The 18288-nt window shown below is 36.5% G+C and overlaps 1 protein-coding gene across 1 annotated transcript; it reads left to right on the top strand.

Annotated features, from left to right (window-relative positions):
• The first annotated feature begins 259 nt into the window (after nucleotides 1-259).
• Nucleotides 260-16488, top strand: LOC145317068 (phenoloxidase-activating factor 2-like). The gene is made up of 13 exons (XM_080157957.1): nucleotides 260-389; nucleotides 1370-1415; nucleotides 2126-2215; nucleotides 10744-10873; nucleotides 11351-11408; nucleotides 12450-12550; nucleotides 12965-13088; nucleotides 13344-13455; nucleotides 14020-14138; nucleotides 14455-14553; nucleotides 15216-15353; nucleotides 15907-15981; nucleotides 16168-16488. Exons 1-13 carry the CDS (start codon nucleotides 306-308, stop codon nucleotides 16183-16185), a joined length of 1194 nt encoding a protein of 397 aa, XP_080014083.1. The 5' UTR covers nucleotides 260-305; the 3' UTR covers nucleotides 16186-16488.
• Nucleotides 16489-18288: the final 1800 nt, after the last annotated feature.

Raw genomic sequence — 18288 nt, forward strand, 5'->3', positions numbered from 1 at the left:
GCTTCGCGCGCCATTTTACCCCTCCAATGACGAATTACCCCCCCCTTAAAATATTTTTACCCCCCCCAAAAAAAAAGCTTGGACGCCCGTGTGTATAGCTTCCAACCTATTGTAGAAAATGTATTTTTCAAAGAGAACAATCCCAAAGAAATCCTAATTTTCCAATAAGAAAAGATAAATGAAATAAACACATTCAATGTTTTTAGACCACTCTAACCAACAAAAAGAAAACTGGAACCAAACTGTTCGTCTTAGGTCTAGTCTGTATGGCTTTCTAGTTGCTCAGTGATCTCCAAGCAACAACCATGCTTGGGCACACAAGGAAAATGCGCGGCGCTTTTTTTATTTTAGCTTTAACAACCACAACAATTAGCTCTGCCCCTCAACAGGTTTACCATTATTTATTCATTTTGGCAAGAAAAGATTTATATAATGAGATTGATAACATTTGTTCATATTATCTATCCTAATTTAAAATAATAGATTGGTTTATTCTATTTTAACTATCATTTAAAATAGAAAATTTCAAATGTTTTTTATAACAAAATCTTTAAAACCCAAAATAAAAATAATATTACAATACTTTAGTTACAATACGATGATATTTTCCATAACGAAATATTAATGTATGTTGTGTAATGTATATCATTTGCGGTCTGAAAGCAATAAAAATTAGTATCTTATTATTCAAACAAAAAACAAGTGAAACTAAAGAGAAATTGCGCTTCTAAAAACCTAACAAAGTATTTGTTGCCATGCATGATATGGTCTGCAGATTTTCCCCCTGAGGCTAAAGAAAAGAAATTTAGATTTATCCACTTGTTTATTACTTTTTGTCTGCATTCTTTGCATTTTTATAACAGATTTCATTTTTTTTTATAGTTAAGATGCTTTATGATTGGGCTATGCCAGTTAGTTTGTAAGATTTGAATATATGCAGGCAACAGTGTGCCAACTATATTAAGGGTTACGAATATTTAAATAAATTTACATATTTTTGTTACTGCTAAAATATATTTTATTTTATAATCAAGATTCTTAAATGATTATAAAAATGAAAATTATATTGTTGAATTGGATAAAAGCAGAGCCCTGCAGCCTCGCTTTAGCCCCCCAATATGCCCAAGGGAAATCAGCGTTTTTTATTTTAAAAATCAGTTGAATGGCTAAATGCTACTAATTGGAAAGTAATAAATTCATAAAGTTTGAGGTTTACGCGAGGCTGATGCTAGAATGCCGAGCCCTAGTATTGAGTATGTAATTAATTCATGATAACATATTTGAGAAACACCTCCCTCCCTACAAAATAAGGGTTCTGGACTCGACTAGTCACTCTGAGAGGAAATGTCTAATTTATAAATTTATTTAGGGGACAGTATTAACAGAGTCACAGTTAGAGGAATGTGGCAGAACAGGTAAATTTTAAAAATAATACCTACAACTAATAACAAGGAATTTGGATCAATTTCAGTTAATGGTAGAATTTTTACAGAAGCAAAATTATAGAATTTGGAATCAAAAGTTTTAATTAAAATTCATGGATCAACTGCAGTCCACGGTAAAATATTCCTGGTAACGAATATTTCCAAAAATCTATGAACTTTAAAGGCTGCTAACTGCCCAGCGGCTGAACATACAGATCATACCCGTACACCATTTTAAGCGGCATAAGAAGGCCTACAAATAATCTGGAATAGCAAAGATCCAATGATGCACAGGGAAGCTTCACTGAAAAAAAACGCGTAAAATAGGTCTTTTTCGAGCATTTCTCTGCACTGCGGGATAATTATGTATTATTGATTTGTGGCTATTCTAGATTATTTGTAGGCCTTCTTATGCCGCTTAAAACAGTGTGCGGGCATGATATGTACGTTCAGCCGTTTGGCAGCTAGCAGCCTTTAAAATTCATAGATTTTTGGAAATATTCGTTACCAGGAATATTTTATCGTGGACTGCAGTTGATCCATGAATTTTAATAAAAACTTTTGATTCCAAATTCTATAATTTTGCTGCTGTAAAAAAATCTATTCATTTATTTTCGTCAAATTTGACAGGCTCAAAAAGACACATATTGCAGCTTATATTATTGTGATCATAAAATTAAAGATAATCCTTCTTGTTTTAGTTTCATCAGACAATGATGACCCTGTGGTGGGAGAGTTCCCCTATTTCTGTACACTCTATGTCAAAAAGGATGATAATAATATTTTTGTTGGTAAGTAATATTTTTAGATTCAAAACTACTCTTTAATTCACCCTCTTTATCCATCCTTCTGAATGTTATTGATGCAAAATGCAGTCTTGTAAGCGCTGCACTGTATTATACAGGTTTCCAAATCTGTTCTATTATCCGTCTGTTTACATGTTGTCTCAACCATGACACTTTGGTTGAGCTTGACTTCCGAATTAGCGGGAAGTTCACGAGATCAGTTGGCGAACATACAAACCCCCAATACCAGGAACCATCAAGTTTCAACAGCAGGTTTGAATATAGATTTATTGATGAAATTATTTCAAAGACCTGAAATTACAATATCAATTAGTTCATAATTCCAGTTATTTATAACCACGTAATCTTATTTGCTTTTTAAAAATCATTTTTCTCTACGGTAAAAATCTTTGGAAACTTTGGCTTTAAAGGAAAATTATTTGGTTTAATAAATCATTGTTAAATGCAAAAATAAAGGCACATAAAAATTACTAAAACATATATTAATCATAATTAAGTTTCATGCTTAGCTGGCTAAAGCCTTTTTAAAACTACATATAATCGTCCTATACACCATACTTCCCAATAAAATTAACAAATTCTACCTGAAGCTCTTATGGTTTCAAATCCCTGATATACTAGGGTCGTTCACACACAATGAGACCAATGATAGGCCCAATTTTGTTCTCCGAAATCTTCACACTCTCATATCTCATTCAAAAGTAAAGAACGTGCGCATCATAATAAACAAAACAATCCATGCCGCGCCACATTATGAAGGGAAAGGCTAAAAAGACGACATTTGCGCTTAGTTTTAGGATTAATGATAAGGAATTAATTTCGTACTTGATAAACACAAAGCTTCCTCGAAAAGAGGTTAAGACACACCCCCCGTTTGAAAGTCAAATTAACTTCCTTAACGAGATTCAAGGTTTTTTTGCGCTGAGCACTAGCAACATTTCTCACTAAACTCAACTCACCATAATCACATGAGAATGGCCACATCCCGAAAACGTGACAATTTTGCTCCTAACTAAATGAAACCCCGTGAAATGCATACACAATATTATACTCCTCACTAGGACTCATAATACCTCACATTTTAGGATAGAAGGATGGGGATTGGTTTGTACCATACAACATTCCATGCACATGACAATCACAAGATCACATACACAATCCTAAAATAGATAATCCTATTAATCATGATGTTGTAAATATAACAACTATACTAATAATAATCATTTCATAATCAATAGGTAATAAATCATTATTAATAAATCAATAAGTACCTACGAAATCAGGTTGAAATGTAAATGTAAACAAATAATGGTAAAAATAAAACGAAATAAATCTTAGACAAGAAAATTAAGATTTATAGGTACTTAAAACTAAATTTGTTAAGCATCAAAAAGAGTAGTGAGAAAAATTTTTCAAAATCCTTGGGCAGAAAGTTTTTCAAACCTAATGAATAAGAACTGTAATATCTTAATCAACAATAAAACTTTTTAATACTTAAAGAATAGCAAATAATATCTTCGTTAGAATTTTCATTGAAATTATGAAAAAAATACCAATTTTTCTTTGTAAAAAAAAATGAGACTTTAAATATGAATTTTCAATCATTCCTTGATCTGAATAAAAATGTTTTACTTGATTGAAATTCATATATAATTTTTAAAAAAAATCTGCTAAAAAAATACTTGATTTTTTTCTTAGGATAAATATCGAATCACGCAACCTCGACACATTTATTCCTTTTTGTTAAACTTTTCAGGTAAGTTTTAAAATGAATTGTACTTTTGAAAAGAAATTAAACTCAATAAAATTTAATTTGAGCATATGAAATAGAAGAATATTTAATCGCATTTCATTTGATTCTTATTTTAGGCATAAAAATAGGCATATGAAAAATGTGGCTTTTTACTAAAAAAAATCTCAATTTCCATAAAATAAGAATCAATTATTAATCATAATTTTTAACAACTGCCTGACTGATACAGCATGTTCTTCTAGGGGAGATTTATCTGTCAGTCTGAACAAGACTCTTGCAGTCTTTCTCCCATCCTCAATTCTCGTCACTCGGCCCATCCTCAAACATCTCATCAGGGGATTGGTACTCGTAACCAGAACTATATCTCCGTCAGCTAGTGGCTCTGCCATCTCATCCTTCCACTTGGACATCCGTAATATCTTCGGTAGGATCTCCTGGCGGTAGGCAGTCCAAAACTGGGCAGACAAGTCTTCCAACAACTTCAACCTGGAGGAAATTTGGTCCTCCGGTTTCATCGCCACATTGCACAACGGCTGGCGGTCAACATTTCCCAGCAGCTGGCCAGGGGTGATCAGCCGCCAATTCTCCACGTCGTTCGCAGCTTCTATCGTCAATGGTCTGCTATTCATCAACTTGCTGACCTCCGCCAACAGCACCAGGAGCTCGTTGAAATTAACAGAACTATTCACCAACTTCTTGGACAGCAATCTCTTGGTTAATCCCACCATTTTCTCAGCCTGCCCAATATAATGGTGGGCTCGGGCCGGGATCTGAGACCAAGAAAACTCTACCTGGCTGCCCAACTTCTGCTCTAAAACCTTGCGAGCACCGGATAATTGTGTGCCCATGTCGCTTACTATGATCTTCGGCAGACAATGAACAGCTTCCAACTTGCGCAGGGACAACAGGATACTGCTGGTATCATACTTTTCCAAGGCATCTAACCACAACGCCCCTGAGAATCTGCAGACCACCACAAACACCCACACCTTCTTCGTTGCTGTCTGACTCCTCGTTTTGGCGGCAGCTCTCCTCGTAACCAGCGGACCCATCAGGTCGACTTGCACAGCTTCAAAAGGCCTGCTCGGGACCAACTTGTCAGGTAACACGTCCTTCATGGTAGCACGACATTCCTTAGCCCTCTCAACACTGCAGGGCCAACACTTCTTCACTTCCATGATGGCCAACCTCCTTGCCTTCACAATCCAGCACCAACGGCGGCTCTCAGCTAAAGTTCCACGGACACCAGAGTGAAGCTCAACATGCGCTTCTCTCATAAAAACAGCAGCTAACCAATTACCAGGCTCCAAAATTATTAAACCTGGCATGTCTTCAAATATCATTTTACGGCCGCCAGTAATGGCGTCAATGACTGGCTGTCCACGACCAACCATTTTAAGAATCCTCATATCCTTGGTCACATAATTTCCTCCGGGACTAACGACAGGCCAGGTCAATGATACTTCATGCACTAATGGATTTAATGACGCATAATTGCCTTTAGCGTCATTTATCCACTCATCCTCTTGGCTTCGTGACACAATGAAAAGTTCCGCCGCCGCCATAAAATTGTACAAAGACGGCTTGTACACAGAATCTGCGGCAGCTACATGACTACCAGCGGCTGTAGTCTTACCTTCTTGTCTGCTCTTTAGCTTCTTCAACCAGGTGTTCGCAACTTGCAGGACAGCTGCCATAATACGTTTGGCCTGTCCAAATGATCTCCTGTGCTTAAACCTAAAGACATCTTCAGCGGCTTCTCCGGCAACTTTCATTGAACATAACTTAACCATTTTGGTATTCAACTCCTCTGGGGGTAAAACCTGCTTGACTTCTTCGGCAGTTTTCACCGGCCACGCACTTTCATCCTGGCGCAACCATTCTGGGCCCAATCTGTACCTGGAACCTGGTCCCAAATCTGATACCTTGCAGGTGCTTCTGGTGCCCAAATCTGCAACGTTGTGTGTCCCCGGGACCCACCTCCAGTCATCCTTGTTGGTTGCAGATTGAATTTCTCCAATACGATGAGAATTAAATGTGTTCAACATAGCACTGTTGGAAACTATTTGTGATAAAACACACGATGAATCAGTAAAGTACATCACTCTGATAACATCAAAGGGCAGGGCATCTCTGACGGACTTTGCCAACCTTGTGGACATCTGGCACCCCATCAACTCAAGGCGTGGAATTGATTCACACTTGACCGGCGCAACTCTTGACTTGGTGGCTAGCAGAAACGTTTCAAAACCTTGTCTAGTTGGCCACCTCAAATATGCATTAGATGCATAAGCCTCTGATGACCCATCCGAAAACATCATCAAGGATGGAAGGCCAGTTGGTTCATCCGGGACCACACAACGGTCAAACTCCAATTTAGCGACCTCAGCTCTGTCCTCCAGCGACTGAACAAGTTCATCCCGTAGACTTTTTGGAATGAAATCTTGCCAGCCCAAATTCAGCAAACATGTTTTCCGCAGGACAAGTTTAATTCTCAACAGAATAGGGCTGCAAAGCCCGATCGGGTCGAAGGTTTGGGCGGCGAACCTGTGGACCATCTTCTTCGTCAGATTCTCGTCCAAGGCGTCCTGGAGGTTGTACAAATCAGCATCCTCTTTCACCTTCCTTCCCTTGACTTTACCATCTTGGTTGACTCTTGTGGCAATGGACAACACATCGGTGGCTGGCTTCCATATCAGCCCGAGAACCTTGGTAGGCTGGCAATCATCTCCAGAATAAATGACTTGTTTGAAGGAAAAACTACCTTTACCGATAATCCTGTCGGCCTCTTTCATCATCTCCTTGGCTTCTGGCTTCGATCCTGCTCCCGAAATAACGTCATCTATGAAGCTGTGCTTCTCAAGCTTGACTGCAACTGGAATCTGAGGTAACTTGAATTCCTCATCAGGGTAGGTAGGTATTTGTGGCTCCCTCCATAATTCAGGTTTGGCAACAATTTCACTACCGTTTATCTGTCCCTCTCCATACATCTCCTTGACCTCTGCTTCACTCTTTCCGCCGAACAGGCGGGACGTCAACTTCAGGGCTGTAACTGCCAAATTTCCCGCAGCTAACTCGCCGAAATTCACAACTTTGGTCAGGTAAATTTCAAGTGGACCATCTGGCGTCGGGGAAAATAAAACTCTCTTCATCTGGCTGTCGAACTCTGTGGCCAGGATGGAGTTATAAAACTTGGAGATATCCGCGGTTATACCAACCTTGTAACCGCGGAAAAGCATCAAATGATAAAAAATCTTCTGCATTGGCGGCGGGCCTCCCAGCATTATATTATTAAAACTGGTACCCTTGAACGTCAGAGAACTATTTGCACACAATCGCATGGGTGTGGAACTTGAATCCTCCTTGAAAGCAACCACTATTGATGAACAAGACTTAGGTCCTTCATACTGCAATTCTTCAGGCGTGGCTTTTTGAAAAACGCCTCTTCTTATGGTGTCGTTGAATACCTCCACATACATTCCATAGGTACCTTCCTTGACCATCCTGGCACGATCCTTTTCAGCAATTTTGCGGGCTAAACTTTCATTGTAGGGTAAAGTGTGAGGATCTTCAATATAAGCATATTGACCTGTCCACTTGTTGGACTGCAAGTCTAGTGTTAAACCTGCCTCAATTATCCTCTGCCTCTCACGCTGGTCCCAGGTAGTGCCGTCGGCCATAGCCTTGCACTCTTGACAAGCAGTACATCCTGGACAAAGTGCCTGCGGCTGTACACCAAACGATTCAGACGTCAGAAAGTCTGGCAAAGTGCCTCCACTGACACTGACAGCTTTATAGGCCGACTTTTGATCTCCAGCTCCACCATCAGCACTCGTACAGATAAAACCACTACCAAAAATGGTTCGCCACAACATAGACTGGCCCACTTTCTGGTAGGTTGAAGGAAACACGTCAGGATGTGTATTTCCAATGATGATATCTAAGCCTCCACTAATATATGTAAACCTTTCTGGCGGCATTTTAAATATCTCGGCGGCAGTTTTGGGGTGGACCGAGCGCATCTCGTTGGCCCCGCCGAGGGTAGGCATGACAGCTGCCTCAAACTCCCTCAGATTGCCGTCCCTATCCTTCAGATAAAACACAACGTTGCGGCAGGAAGACTCACTGCCATCAGCTACAGAAATAGTTGTATATCTGCCAGTAGATTTCAGCTTCAACTTGTTGGATAACTTCTCAGACACAAGTGGCAAATTTGCCCCGGAGTCAAACATTACCGTGGCGTGGCAGGTGCCGCCGCCAGGTGCTACAACAGGAACTAACTGAAGTAAGAAGGTACAGGGGCTGGGTGCAGAACTTGACTTGTAAACTGTATTCACACCAGCACTAGCCTCATGGAGTAACCTGGAATGGTATCTGTCGCAATTATTGGTACCACAAACACCAAGCTTATCCGATTTATTACATTTGTCAGCAGTATGGCCGTCACATAGGCAAAGTTCACATAATTTCTTCTGCTGGACAACTTTCTTTCGGTCAACCACATCCATCTTCTTGAACGTGAGGCAACGGAAAATCGGGTGTTTCTCCTTGCAGCTCTCCACAGGACATGCACTGTTCCACTTGGAAGCCTTGTCCTTTCCAGCCTTTCCATTCTTATTGTCGTTGCGGCCAGATACTTGCGCGGCGGCAGCTCTGTCACGATTTCTCTTGCCGGCGCCAGTGTCATAGGACATATCACCGGCCAACATGGCACCCCTGGTCCTCTCCAGCAATTCTACAATCTTCGGGATGTTTGGTTGATTCATGCTACCTAGCTCCATCATAATTTTGTCTCTCAAATTTTCAGGGCACTTGTCTTTAAAAATATGAATAAGAGTTAGGTGATTGTAATCCTTAGCTGCAGAACCAACGATGGTTTCTACCTCCTGCATCATGCTCTTGAAGGTAGCAATTGCGCTAACCACGTCCACAGGTTTATCCACAGGTTTCATCTTGTTCAACTTAGTTAAAATCCTCATGAACCGGCGAGTGTTTGATAAAAACATCTGATCAAGAAACGCCCATTGTTCATTATGATCTCTAATCGCTGACACTTGCTTGCGTAGTTCCGGGTTGGTTATCACCTTCTCCATACACAACATCAGACTTAACCTCTGGTCAGCAAATCCATAACCAGAGCATAGATCTTTAAAGACCTGTTTAAAGTTTGGGTAATCCGTGTCAGTACCGTCGAACGACGGCAACAAACTGTTGTCCCAGCGCCCATACTGCGGGTTGGAACTCCGAATATCCACGGCAGACATACTTCTGGAGAGCATGGCAGGTGTCCCACTCTCATCCAGGTTAGATGAACGACGTTCCATCTCTCTAAGCCTTCGGTACATATCACGTACTTCTTGGCGCAACTCCACGGAAATTTTAAGCACCCCCATGTCCATCTTCACCTTCTCAATGACGTCAAGGTTCCTGGCGACAGTGCTTGACCTCGCGTCATCTGAATCATTGTCAAGCCAGTACAGAATTTTTGTACACTGCTCCAACGACGCATAAACTTTATCTGCAACAGTTTTCTGCTCACTAGCTTCATCCAAATCACGCTTGAACTCGCGCAGCTCACTAGTCTCCACGGCAGGTTTTAGACTTTTTATTAGGTCAGATTGGTCCTTGACCTCACTAAAAATGTCACGAATTGATTTTACAGTAACATTTTCACATGAATTAAAACTTTGGCAGGCTTTTAGATTGTCATAAAACACTTTTAACTGTTCATCAAAAACTTCTAGCCTTTCACTGCCAATAGCGATAGCTCGCTCAATTTTCTGCTTTTTGGTTAGTGGCATATTGATTCACTAGGTACTTATTTCACAGAAAAATTGTCACAGTTTATTGCATCAATAATTCACTGGATGCTATTGATCTCTTGATGAATGCTAACGCCTATTCATCAGATACTTTGAAATTGTCTCAACCATGACACTTTGGTTGAGCTTGACTTCCGAATTAGCGGGAAGTTCACGAGATCAGTTGGCGAACATACAAACCCCCAATACCAGGAACCATCAAGTTTCAACAGCAGGTTTGAATATAGATTTATTGATGAAATTATTTCAAAGACCTGAAATTACAATATCAATTAGTTCATAATTCCAGTTATTTATAACCACGTAATCTTATTTGCTTTTTAAAAATCATTTTTCTCTACGGTAAAAATCTTTGGAAACTTTGGCTTTAAAGGAAAATTATTTGGTTTAATAAATCATTGTTAAATGCAAAAATAAAGGCACATAAAAATTACTAAAACATATATTAATCATAATTAAGTTTCATGCTTAGCTGGCTAAAGCCTTTTTAAAACTACATATAATCGTCCTATACACCATACTTCCCAATAAAATTAACAAATTCTACCTGAAGCTCTTATGGTTTCAAATCCCTGATATACTAGGGTCGTTCACACACAATGAGACCAATGATAGGCCCAATTTTGTTCTCCGAAATCTTCACACTCTCATATCTCATTCAAAAGTAAAGAACGTGCGCATCATAATAAACAAAACAATCCATGCCGCGCCACATTATGAAGGGAAAGGCTAAAAAGACGACATTTGCGCTTAGTTTTAGGATTAATGATAAGGAATTAATTTCGTACTTGATAAACACAAAGCTTCCTCGAAAAGAGGTTAAGACACATGTAACCCATTGGGAAAATGTTTCATACTGGGTTGGTATATGATATAGAAATTCTTATGGAGATTTCCCTGACTAATATGTAGTTATATATAGAGATTTGTCATTGTAGGTGGAGCAACCCTGTTGAGTAGAAACACGTTACTGAGTTTGGCCACCTTGTTTTCTAACCTCAAACTTTTGGATGAAAAGATCGATGATTGTACAAATAGCTTCTCATTGAGACATGATCTCTTTGCAAGGTTTGTTTATGCATCAATTTATGAAAGGATTAGAATTACTATTTGAAAATCTTCCACTATCATAATCAATTTGTGAATGGTAACTAAAATTACTCCAATAATACTACGTTTTCATTTAAGACTCAAGAACTTTGTATTTACTTTAAATTACTCGTGGTTGGATGGTTCAAAACAAGTAGTGGCCAAGCATTCAAACCTATAATTTTAATCTATGGAAGGGGAATAATTTAGATCATCATTTTTGAATGTACATCAATTTATTATGCAATGTCTTATCTCTTAGGATCCCTGATTTTATGTGATTTAATCAATTTGTTTGTGCCATCAAATAAATATTTTTTAGTATGTTTCCTAATTTCCCAATATTAAATTTCAGTAAATGAAGAACAATGTTGTAAATTTCCTTTCGTCCCAACCGTTATAAAGATATTATGATATAATAATATATCTTTAATCTTTTTATTTTGTGTTTTTCAGTTGTGGAACTGTTAACATAAAATCAGATGAAAATTCAAGACAGGATAAACAAATTCAGGTTACATTGTTTTTCATTTTAATCTGCATGCCTTGGCCTTTAACAGGCGCAATTAATTACCATGCACATGAAAGACTTCCAGACAAAGGATGTGTAACTGTACAATGAAAGGATTGGTAGTGCGCAGGGCCTTTGACCATATAATAATGCATATCATTAAGTAAGATTTGACTCAGAGATAAACCAAATTATATCACTTGGTGTATCCTGTCCTCTATAGGCTATCAAGATATTTTTATAGAAAACCAATCAGATTTTGTTTACGTGATAGACATACAATATATATTTCTGTTTGGGCTTGTTTAATGTTTTGTTATTTATTTTATAATACAGTGTGTTTTTTTTTATGAGCACTTTTTTGAAAGCAATTTTACCCCACTTATAGTTATCAGAATTTAATGATTAATGGCTTATTTTCTTCGTTTTTTAAGGGAAATTATGAAACAACCAAAAAAATTACAGTTTTTGTTGAAAAAGTAAAGTAAAGTTGAAAATTAAAAACTTAGGTGTCAACATCTAAAAATGGTTTTAGCGCATTTTTCTTATGTTCAAATATTCTACCTTTTGAAAGAATGGCTGCAAAACGCTTCAAAGTTGAGATATAGAGCTATAAATTTATACAGATATTATTGGGGACATGTACTAGAATAGGTCAAAGTTTGAAGGCCATATCTCAATCAGGGAGAAAGTACTGGCCCCCCAAAGTTGACTACTGAAAATCCAATTTTGAGCATAAGAAAAATGCGCTAAAACCATTTTTAGATGTTGTCACCTAAGTTTTTAATTTTCAACTTTACTGTACTTTTTCAACAAAAACTGTAATTTTTTTGGTTGTTTCATAATTTCCCTTAAAAAACGAAGAAAATAAGTTATTAATCATTAAATTCTGATAACTATAAGTGGGGTAAAATTGCTTTCAAAAAAGTGCTCATAAAAAAAAACACACTGTATATTAATAGAATATTCTTCTATTTATTTAGGGGATTTTCATGCATATTATTTTTTAATTTACAGAAATGATTAACTTGATTGATGTTTTAGAAAATTATAATCCATCCAGAACACAGCAATACCTCCCTGATTAATGATTACGCAATTCTGGTCACTCAAGAACCCTTCACTTATACTGAGGAAGTTGGAAGGTAAGTTTTAATTTGGGAATATTAAGAGAACTTTTGGGTAAAGTCCCTTTCGTGACAACGTCTCTTAAGGGGTGTTTGTTCTTATTTTCACAGTAGCTTTTCTCCTATTTCTAGCACCTGCGGGAGGCTCTAATCATGCGGGGCCAATTGGCTGACCCTAACCTAACTTAACCTGTAAATAGCTACTGTGAAAATACGACGGAACGCCACTTTAGAGGCGTTGCCACTAAATGGACTATACCCGAACTTTTAAAAGATATTATTATTGATGAAACAAAATTATGAAACTTATAACTAATAATATTCTATAGATTGAGCTTTGTGTCTACTTGAAAAAAATGAACATATAAAACTTCTTGCCTTTTTTTCATTCTCAGTTAAATAAGATTCTCTATATTTTATTTCGCTTTTCAGAGTTTGCCTGACTCACAATGATGCAGATGAGATGAAAGATTTTGATGCAGAATTATGTGTAACCCTTGGTCATGGTCCTCGAGATGATGTTTTCAACAAGTTATATTCTGACAATACTAAAAAGGTAATATTTTAGCAACAAAAAATTTAAGTCAACACCCATTTAATATTAAGCCAGTTTTTGGGAGTTCCACAAATTTTTAATATCTTATCCCACAGATAAGATATTTTAGCTGATATTTCACTTCATATCTGTGATTTAATTTGACTTAAAAATTTTGGAGTCAAATAGAAAAAAGTAATTGAATTTAGAACATAGAACCCTAGAAGAAAATATTCTCTTGTTAAAAACAAACAAAAACAATTTTATTGAATTTAGTCCAAGCCCGCTTTGGTAGACAGAGAGTCCTGTGAGGATGATTTAAACAGTTACCACTTTGCAAGAAATGACATTGATAATTGGAAACTGCATAGCTCACATATTTGTGCAGGTATAGTAATAAAATAAGTTTTTGACTATCTTATAGATTGTGACACTTTATATATCTCAGTTGTTTTTTTACGAGTAATTTTTATACTTGTTGTTGAAGTCAGCTACAGGTTTTTTTTAGGGTTGGGCCGGATACCGGAAACCGGATAACCGGCTGATTTATAATGCCGTATATCCGGTTCCGGCCGGATATCTGGCCAACGTTCGATATCCGGCAAATTACTGGATATCCAGCCGGATATCCTGCACTAAAAATCAGCCGGATATCCTGTAACCGGATAGTTTTAATATCCGGTATCCGGCCAAACCGGATATCTGGCCCAACCCTAGTTTTTTTTTAAAATAATGTTTACCATGAGATTAAGGTTCAAAATATTTTACTAATTTTAAACTGAAAAGATTTTATGGTTCCTCTCTATCTCTACTTCTTTGTCTTTTTTAATGCTCTCTCTAACTCTATGTATTTATATCTCTCCCTGTCTCTTAATAAATGCACTTCGCTACTAATATATGTATGTGATCGTCCTTGTCGTAAATTACATATAACCTACTATTAATATTTCAGGTAATGGTGTTGAAGATACTTGTAAGGGAGATGGGGGAGGACCCCTCCTATGCAAATATGATGTGCTAAGCCTAAACCCGGACTTTTATAATGTTGTTGATTTTTCAAAATATTATCAGGTTAGTTTTTAAAAGTGTCTTTTCCGCACTGACTGATAAATTAACTCGCTAGTACTTTTCTGTACACTTTTTTTTTCATTGTCAATATCCATTTGTGCAATATAGGCATACAATTTTTGATTGTATAGTTCAAATCCCAAATTATGGCTAATCTTCTTTTTCACAATCTTTCACTTCCAGCCCCCTCCTATCAAACTCCAAAGATATGGGCCAAAATATTACGAATATTACGTTGGGAATAATTAAATATAACATTGACTCCCCGTTCCATAAAAAATCGTGTGCACGCCATTATACTTAAATAAATCCATTCAAGGTTGGAGTGACTGCCTGGGGAGCTAATCCTTGCCAGGAAGAGAACACTTTACCTGGAGTGTATTCCAGAGTTTCGGTTGCAAAACCATGGATTGAAAAGGTAACAGCTTTTAAAGCATTAACATACTTGAATCGTATGTATTACATAATTTTATCTGTTGGGGGGGGGGGGGGGGGGGGTAATCTAATTTATACCATCAAAAATTTTGAGGAATAGGGAGTGGAGGGAGGATAAACAACCTACCATGAACGTCCTTGGGTATAAGGGCCGTTATTCGGTATAGTGATTAACGAGATTTTTACGTTCAAACGAAAAAAAATCTTGCTACTTTATATAATGTGCTACCTAAAAAAATAATAGTGGCTTCGCCTGTAGCATCCAGGGGCTTTATATTCAAAGGGATATTGAAGGGCAGAAAAATAGCCAAAAAACATCTCAGGACCTATAAAAAGCTTCACTGTAAAGGAGAAACAGACGTTAGCGAGATCCTTCACTTCGGACAGAAAAAAAAGTTTACTTATTATAGAATAGGAAGATGATCTTTTAACAATCTTGCAAATATTATGCACAAACGTGTGAGGGGAGAAAGTCGCTCAAAAAAAGCTGACGTTATAAAAATGAGGGATGAGTACAGGGAGAAAACTCCTAAAAAAAGATATGGATAATCCCTCATTTTAATGACGTCACATGTTGATTTTTTGAGCGACTTTTTTCCCTCACCACAAACGTCCTTGTTTTATTGATATGATGTATCTTTTTAGACTATTCGATGCAACGATATATATCCAGTGGTGAAGAAGTGTAAAACACCCACTAGTACCAAAGTTGCCACGGCTGGTGATGTTGATTTACGTGATGTAGCTGAAACTGATGAGTTTGGACTGAGGACAATTGAAGAGGTATGTTGCTGAATCTTATTTGCAGATCTGCTATGCAATTATATCATCTAAAATAATACTTATTACATGGAGTAGTAAGTTGTGTATGTAAGATTTTGTAAACGGCTTTAGGAAACGGCTTTAGGGAAGCTTTAGGTTTTAGGCTATTTGGTGGGGAGGGATAAATGCATTATAGAATCCCCCCTCCCCTTATATTAAGGTGAAGCATCAAGTTTATAAAAGAATTTCCTAATAATTGATAAATTTCAATTACATCATTTGGATTTTAATAAAATCTGCCACTAAATATTTTAAATCCTTAATTTACTCATCTAAAAATGAAACATGAAGACTAACTTACAGACTAAAAAACAAAAATATCCAGGTGTGTATGTGTGTGAGCAACCCCCTGAAATCATATATTTACTAAGACTGCAAAGAGTAAAAATCATACCACTTAACCGTTATTAACCGTTTGCTTAATTATAAATGCAAAACCCCCCCTGGTATAATTTTGAACAAAAGGTGTTAATAGTCAAATTTAAAAATGGATCTTGATTGATTGCTTATTTAGTCATCTGATTCTGATTGCGTTGAAGAAGATACAAATGTTGCCGAAGCCAGCGACTTTGGTCTTAGAACATTAGAGGTATGTAGTAAATTTAGCATATTAACCAATTGTACTAAATTATTTACTTTTTTGCTGTGAGGCAACCATTTATTAGGAACTTATTAAGTTGGAAATATGGAAATTGCTTGATTATTGAAATTATTTCAACAAAAGATGTAAAAGTTCCTTTTCAAAGATAATTTTACATGATACTTTTTTTTACAGGACTGCAGCTGTGTCTAACAACAATTTTACAAGATGAAGCAGCTTTAATCAACTTTTATCCAGTATTATTTCTATTCGGTTTAAGTTATTTTACATAACTTTAAATATTCACGGTGCTCTTGGGAGGGTATTATTGGAGTCGACGGCTCCCCCCCCCCCTCCCCCATGACCAAAATCAAGGAGGAGCCTTCCCTATATAATTTTACATTGTAATCTTTCTATAGTTATTTTGTATTTTTGAAATATATTTCATAAAAAAAAACATTAATAACCCTGTTATAATAACAACCAATAAATAATAACAGAATTTCAGTGAATAAACCCATGTTGTAGAGATGCTATGCATATGTTGATATGAAATAACAGCTAAACTATATGTTATTAAGAAGAAGAATGTTGATCCCCTAGAGTGGAGTGGCGAATTTCATTGTTTGAACAATTTTCTGTTAAACATTCCAAACTATTGAAAAGCTACACAAGCGTGAAAAAATCGACTAAATGAAGGGGTGTTTTATTCATTTTGGCAATGGAAGTTTTTTAGAGCGTTCACAAAATTTATATTATGTTCTAAAATTGACATCATTCAGTTGAATTTAAGAACATAACAACACCGATTTTTTTATGGAAAGTTTCAGTAACCAACAAATGAATTTTTAATCTTAGATATTTTGAGTATTTGTATTAGTAGGAATGATCTATTTATCTTCCCCCTCATCCACTCCTATTTTTTGCTTGTGGTTAATTTTAAAATAGTATAAAAATACGTATGTTGCTCAATCTAAGAACTTCTCTAATATATAAATTTTTCCATCGTATTATAGACAGATGCTTGTGGGCAAAAAATGATTCAACCAAAGATTTTGATTTTTATTGGTCAACTAATTAATTTCTGAAAGGTATTTAACAGTTAGGGAGTTGAATCCATTTTTATAGAAGCAGAAACATAATCTATGATTATGGTTTGGACCCTCTAAAACTGTAATCTACCCTTCCACTTTCCCCTCTCTTGGTGAAGATATCTTCAACGCCGATACGATTTTTGAAATGTAAGATTCCACTTTCAATAGAGGCGAAACTGGAATCATACATTCATGTTTACATATCAGCGTATTCATAAACATTGATTTCCTTATTTATATCGACATAATAGTAATGTATCATTCTACTTTCAATAGAGACAAAACTGGAATGATACATTCAAGATAACATATCATATATTTAAATTGACATAGTAGAAATGGTACATATTAGTTAGTTTTTTTTATATTTTTATTAGTTTGAAGTTTTTAACCCATTAGTGCCGAGCGCCACTTTTATGGACCGATCGAGCTGAAAATTTCCCTAACTGTTTAACTCTAATTTGTTGTCAAATTTATTAGAAATTGATAATGCGACATTTTCTGAACCAATAATAATTGACGCCCTTCTTATATAGCAAACAAATTTTTTCTACATATACGGAACCTCGTAAAAGTGTCGAACTATGACGTCAGAAAAAATTAACAATTAGCCAATGAGAGACCGCTATATATTTTACCATTGGCCAATTACAGTGAATACTGCCTTCCCATTGGTTAATTGTTAATTTTTTCTGACGTCATAGTTAGACACTTTTACGAGGTTCACATATACGGCATGTTATTTTTTGAAAACAATTGTTGCGGTTTTTATGGACCTACTTGTTCTTGTTTGAACTGTATTCTAAATTACTATATTTTACTGCACTTATTGTTTTTCCTTGTTAATCCCTGTGAAAGTGCTGTTATCTAAAATGGTTATAATAGCTGCGCGCTTCTTATGGCCAGAGTATTCATTGTAAAAAACCGACGCATTTTTATTGCTAGGATGTGTATAAATCTTAAATGACCAATAGCTGTGTCTCTTGCAGAGTGATAAGGTAGGGCATTAAATAGCCTATAAAGCCATCGCAAACTTATATGAAAAATATTTAAGAGCTATAAGCAGCTTTTCTAAAACGGATAACTCTGATGGTTCAGTCCTGAGCGAGATCTTAACGACAAACAAAAAATACCACTTTATAAAAGGTTAATTTTTCAGCTATTTTAACAACAAATTTTTACATGGAAGAATTTTTGAAATGCGATTATTGAGACAATTAGA

Source organism: Acartia tonsa, chromosome 1 (assembly GCF_053477335.1).
Source record: "Acartia tonsa isolate MP-2025a chromosome 1, ASM5347733v1, whole genome shotgun sequence".
In the NCBI taxonomy this organism is placed as follows: domain Eukaryota; kingdom Metazoa; phylum Arthropoda; class Copepoda; order Calanoida; family Acartiidae; genus Acartia; species Acartia tonsa.

Bases quoted from the DNA above. Each gene is read 5' to 3' on its own strand.
- LOC145317068 (XM_080157957.1), top strand. From the start codon at position 306: ATGCTTGGGCACACAAGGAAAATGCGCGGCGCTTTTTTTATTTTAGCT. The intron at 2,216-10,743 runs GTAAGTAATATT...TTGTCATTGTAG, and splicing joins TGATAATAATATTTTTGTTG to GTGGAGCAACCCTGTTGAGT. The intron at 12,551-12,964 runs GTAAGTTTTAAT...TTCGCTTTTCAG, and splicing joins TATACTGAGGAAGTTGGAAG to AGTTTGCCTGACTCACAATG.